This window comes from Ruditapes philippinarum, unplaced genomic scaffold (genome assembly GCF_026571515.1).
Source record: "Ruditapes philippinarum isolate M1 unplaced genomic scaffold, ASM2657151v2 ctg13627_1_1_1_1, whole genome shotgun sequence".
NCBI classification, from domain to species: Eukaryota; Metazoa; Mollusca; class Bivalvia; order Venerida; family Veneridae; genus Ruditapes; species Ruditapes philippinarum.
Window position 1 is genome coordinate 42,746 of NW_026853436.1, and position 5,354 is coordinate 48,099.

General features: G+C 32.5%; 1 protein-coding gene across 1 annotated transcript; it reads left to right on the forward strand.

Moving 5' to 3' along the window:
* Positions 1 to 211: 211 nt before the first annotated feature.
* LOC132736874 (uncharacterized) lies at positions 212 to 4,879 on the forward strand. The gene is made up of 2 exons (XM_060724093.1): positions 212 to 1,253; positions 1,910 to 4,879. The coding sequence occupies exons 1-2, from the start codon at positions 522 to 524 to the stop codon at positions 2,354 to 2,356; spliced, it is 1,179 nt and encodes a 392-aa protein (XP_060580076.1). The 5' UTR covers positions 212 to 521; the 3' UTR covers positions 2,357 to 4,879.
* Positions 4,880 to 5,354: the final 475 nt, after the last annotated feature.

A 5,354-nucleotide genomic window follows, 5' to 3' on the forward strand; every position in this document is an offset into this window, starting at 1 on the left:
AAATCATCAATTTTGAGCTAATTAATAATTAAGCTAGGCATATATATTATAACATCCTAGAGCTCTACTTTAACTGTCAATAAATCTTCATTTACGAGATAACTCAATCATAACATTTTTCTTTAAAATATAATTATGACATCCACAGCTGTTCCATATCGTTTTGACGGAATCGCAAGCACTGTTCAGTCATGTAATTTATTTTAATAGGTTTTAACTGAAAACTTTGGTATTTACATAAGTAATGTCAGTTTCTAAATACCAGAATTGATGTTATCATCTTGAGAATATCTCAGTCTTGTGCTGTTGACATTCCATGGTCTTTCAGTAAATTTAATTATCTTCGTTTGTTCAGACATAACAAACACAATTGATAATAGTGTTCAGTTATACATGTATTATCGTTTATTGTAGGCAAAGTTATTATAAACAATTAAGTCAATATTAATCATTTATATGTTTTTATACTTTATAATCAATTGGAAGTAAAGTTTTATCTCTTTTTTATAAGGAATCCGCCTATGAAAGAAAAAAAACAACGTTATGCTGCTTTAGTTCCGAGCAAATTTGAGCCAACATTTAGGAGCAACACTTCATTACAGCAGTTTATGGCATTGCATAATGATGAAGAACCAGGCAACTCTAATTGCGGGAGAGAATTATATGTTAGATCAAGTGAAACAACACGTTTCCAATTAGCCCATTGTCCCTACTGTTCTTTGTATACTAGAAATGAAATATCCGATCGTCATGAAACGCTCACTTCGGTTCAATCAAACGAATCCTATAGAGAGCAAAATAAAAAACGAAAGAAAGATCAGTCACAAACTCAGCAGTCTAAACGGAGTATAACAGAAAAATATATCATTGAAAATGCAAAACAAAATCTACATTTAGACATCATGCCAATTCGTCAAAATGACTATGACATGTTCATGAATTTTGTTATAGAACTTATAGCAAACGAATGTCAGGTTGCGGAAAGTACAGTATGGTCGGTCACACTAGCAGGGTTTTGTGAAGCTCACGAAGTAAACAACAAAGAAAAGGAAACGTTGTTTGTTATAAATTGTGAAAGGATTAATCTTTGTCTAATAAAAGAAACATTTGAAGAATTAACTTTTTATGGAAACATTGCACGGCCAAAACTCCTAAAATATCTGAAAGAAAGGAATCCTGAATATGATTCTACCACTTCAGAAACGTTTATGTTCATAAACTTCAACGGGACACCGTTATTTGAACGTTGGGAAGTATGTCTTGTTTAAGAAAACATATGTGTTTGTATGCTTTGAGATAAACAATTCCCACTGTAACTTGGCTGCTCACTTTTATAAAATGAACTAGTTTTGCAGATAAAGAATTGCTAATTGTTTCAAATAATCTCACACTAGCTGCCGGTAATGACCAGATTATCTTGTACAAGCGTAAATGATGATATACCAAGTAACCGCTTTCGACTTTTTGCAACAACCGTCCGTCTGTTACATTTCCTTTTAATTCATTATTTTTGTTTTGCCAACTTACTTTTTGTACAGAAGCATATGAATTTACAACTTCATTCATAGCTGCGAAATGTCGTCATTCTATGCACGTAATTCAGTTAAAATATGTGCCGTATTAACTACTTTTACATGAGAAGTGGGTGTTGTGTACAGTTGAAACGCTTGTCTGATATGTAAGCAATAAAATAAGAACAGTTCATTAAATTAAATAGTTGAATTATGGCATTGCTCAATAATGAACCACTTTGAGGTAAATGGATACCTATTACTATATATATTACCACCTTACCTGATAAAACATGACTCATTTAAGGAATATGTTGGCAACTTCTTTGCTCAATAAGATGATTTTATTTTTCAAACAAACACTTTGCAAATACATGTTAATGTCACGTACATTTCAGGATAAAGATGACCAAAATGAAAGCAACATTACTACAAAAGAGAAAGATACCAAGCAGCGTTCCAAAGTTAAAAGTTCAACTGGTTCTTCTATCAAAGTACGTCCATACATGAAGGAATCTGAGGAAAACATAGACGAATACAAACCCAGACGGCAACAAAACTCATCCGACCAGCCTTCTGAAAGTGAGCAAATCAATAGATGTTTCAGTAAAACCAGCACATTTGATACAAAGGAAAATGAACCTATAGAAGAAGAAAGAGCATCAAAAAGCGCTTCAAATCATGAAAAAGAAATCAGCAACAAAGCAGAGGACGAACAAGAAATAGTTAAAAGTCAGATGAACGATATCAAAAAGAAGGAAATCGAATCTTTGGAAGTAGATATGGAAACGGAGACAGAAAGCATCACAGGATGGTTGTCCCATAAATTCTGTGAAATTTCTTAACCCATAATATATTTCTGATTTCTAAAGGTATTTCATTTCAAGCTAATATTGTTTCCTTCTGCTTCTTTATAAAAAAAACAACAACAAAAAACAAAACCAAAAAAAACAAAAACACGATATTATAGCACAAATTCACTTGTTTGCCATTGATCATTTCTGTTACGGACATATATATTGTTGTTTTACTTTATGTTAAAGTCGTAAAGACTTAATGTGTGTTTCATTCCAGGGTATGTGTTTAACCTAACGTTTATGCAACATTGAAGTACATACGAGGGTTGTCCAAAAAATTCGTGCACTGCAGTTATTGTCGTGAGAGTTATTAATAAAAACATGAATTATATATAACTTGAAGGGGAAATCTGTCTCATATAAGAAAACATAAGAAAAAGCCGTGTAACCGGCGTGTCGTGAAAAAGAATTGTCATTAAGTTACCTTGGTAACGCAATACCGGCGCACGACAAAAAAATGGGTTAGTTCATTACTGTAATTGTATTAATTTTTTGTCGCTTGTAGAGTGGCATTTGCTTTTTATGTCATAATTTGTTTTATTGTCAATAGAGGAATGATTGATGCAAAGTATTTTTTTTTGTTCTAATGCAGCGTACATGTTACATATTCCACCAGTGCACAAGTATATTGGACAACCCTCATCAAATGCGCCCGCATTACGGACGATAGCCTGACCGGTTGTCATCATCTACCACCTCTCGCCCCTCTACAGAGCATTTTTGCCATTAAAAAACCAGCCTTCCTTATACTGAACTTGTCACCCTTGCCCTTTTAAATTCTTTGTAGGCATCTGTCGGTGTTTTACCAATATTTGCCCAAAAGTTAATGATCTTCCGTATTTCCAGACGTTTAGTGACTTAAGATTTCACATAATTACAGTATTGACGACCACACAGAAATGTTTGTTTACGACCGTTATAATAGGGCAAATGACGTCATATTTTCTATTGCTGTCAGGAATACGTACACACACTTTTCCCTGAATTTTTATATTCATGTGCAGTGTTTAAAGAATACTGTGATGCATCAAAGTCATGAACTAACCCAATTTTTTGTCGTGCTCCGGTATTACGTTACCAAGATAACTGTATTACGATTTGTATTCACGACACTCCAGTTACACGGCTTTTTCTTTTGTTTTCTTATTTGAGACAGATTTCCCCTTGAAAAATATATAATTCATATTTTTCTATTAATAACTCTCACGGCAATAACTGCAGTTCACGAATTTTTTGGACAACCCTCGTATACATAAAGATTATAATACTGTGAGTAAATTCTTTTCAAATTACAGGAACTATTACATTATTTTTAAAGAAGCACGTCTCCAGATTCATGCTAATTTTCATGAATTTTTTTAAAATATATTTGAATGTATAATATTGTAAAATAATCAAAAGGAAGCAATTTACAGATTATCAATGGCACTTACAACCCACTAAAATTACCAAAAAGTGGTCAAAATATGCATTAAAAGCCCTTCCTTCATTAGTAACGCAGTAGAAATATAGTTGTAAATACTGTAAAATCAGTCATTAATCGCACATAACACGTATAATATAACTTGAATCTTTAACAATTTTTCTTTTTTCATAAATCTTTGTACATATATCTTAAGTTTGATGTTATTGAAATATTGTTTTCTCATTAGCTTTAGATGTTAATTAAGTGAATTGCGTAGCGTTTGTTCTTGACTATGCTTTGTTGTCCTATATATGTTGTTTAAATAAAATGTTAGTCATTTTTACACTAAAGACAAACAATTTTCACAATGTTGCAAACAAACGATTGAAGAACGGTTTTTGTTTGTTTACTGTCCATGTAAATCTCGAGTTAACTTCTTCTTTGTAATAGTTGACTTTGTTATGTTTCATTACAAAGAGACATTGTATCATAGTTTGGGGACCTTTCTGTTGAATATGTTTCAGATTTAAATCGTATACATATACATGCACAGTGCGTTAACTGGAGTGCAGGTATTAGTTACCCGCACTGCAGAGCATGCTCATTGATTGGTTCATTTTGTCTGGGGTTTACATATTGTGACGACGGGGAAAGGGAAAGCGATAGAAATATCATATTCAGATGCTCGTTTATTGGTTCCTTTTTTCTGGGGTTTCATATTGTTACATCAGGGAACGTGTTTTTATTTTTGACTATGATACAAAAGAGAAAGAACATCAAAACACTCTGTAATCTGATTTATACTCGGGAGCTATGCCCCCTTGTACAAATCAGATAGCCTCGTGTTTCGATGCTCTTTATATAGGGTTAATTAATCATTCATTAATATTGATCCAACAAAAATAGATATTTGTATATAGATATACTATTAAGCACATATAACCTACATTTACTATAATGATTGACTTGTCTATGTGTAAAGTTGTATTCACAAGTCTGAAGGGTGGGTGGGAATACGACTTGACACAATCAAAGGGGGCGATATAACAATTAAATATAGCACATACGTGTATTTTCTTCTGTTATTATATACCTGCAAAATAAATCTGAACGAAATATAATTGTTTTTCTTTCTGTAAATAACGCTCTTGCGTATTGATATGTTGTTGACGGTTTTTTTTTTTATAAATATGCCGTTATTAAGCGAGGTTGAACAGAAAAGGTAGCATTATCACCATGACTCTGAGTAATTAAATGCGTAAAAGCATTTTAAATTTTATTTCAAAATGATCAGTTATGTTTATCTAAAATTTCATTTGCAATTTTGATGCATTTAGTGCATGGATGTTATGACAAATCTAAAATAAAAAATAGACACGCTCAATACACACAAGTAGTCAATCTATATGTTTAGACACATAACACAGGCTAGTCGATCAATACAATACAGACACGGATTTTTCAAGGGGGTCATACCATGCGCGCATCCTCAAAATTCTGATACCGCGAACACTTTTTCAACCGGTATTTTGAACAAAAAATGTCAAGTAAAGCAATTAGAATAGAATTGAACTTAATTTC

Excerpts from the sequence above, each read along its gene's own strand:
- LOC132736874 (XM_060724093.1), top strand. The coding sequence starts at position 522 with ATGAAAGAAAAAAAACAACGTTATGCTGCTTTAGTTCCGAGCAAATTT. Across the intron at positions 1,254-1,909 it reads CGTTATTTGAACGTTGGGAA|GATAAAGATGACCAAAATGA; the intron begins GTATGTCTTGTT and ends CGTACATTTCAG.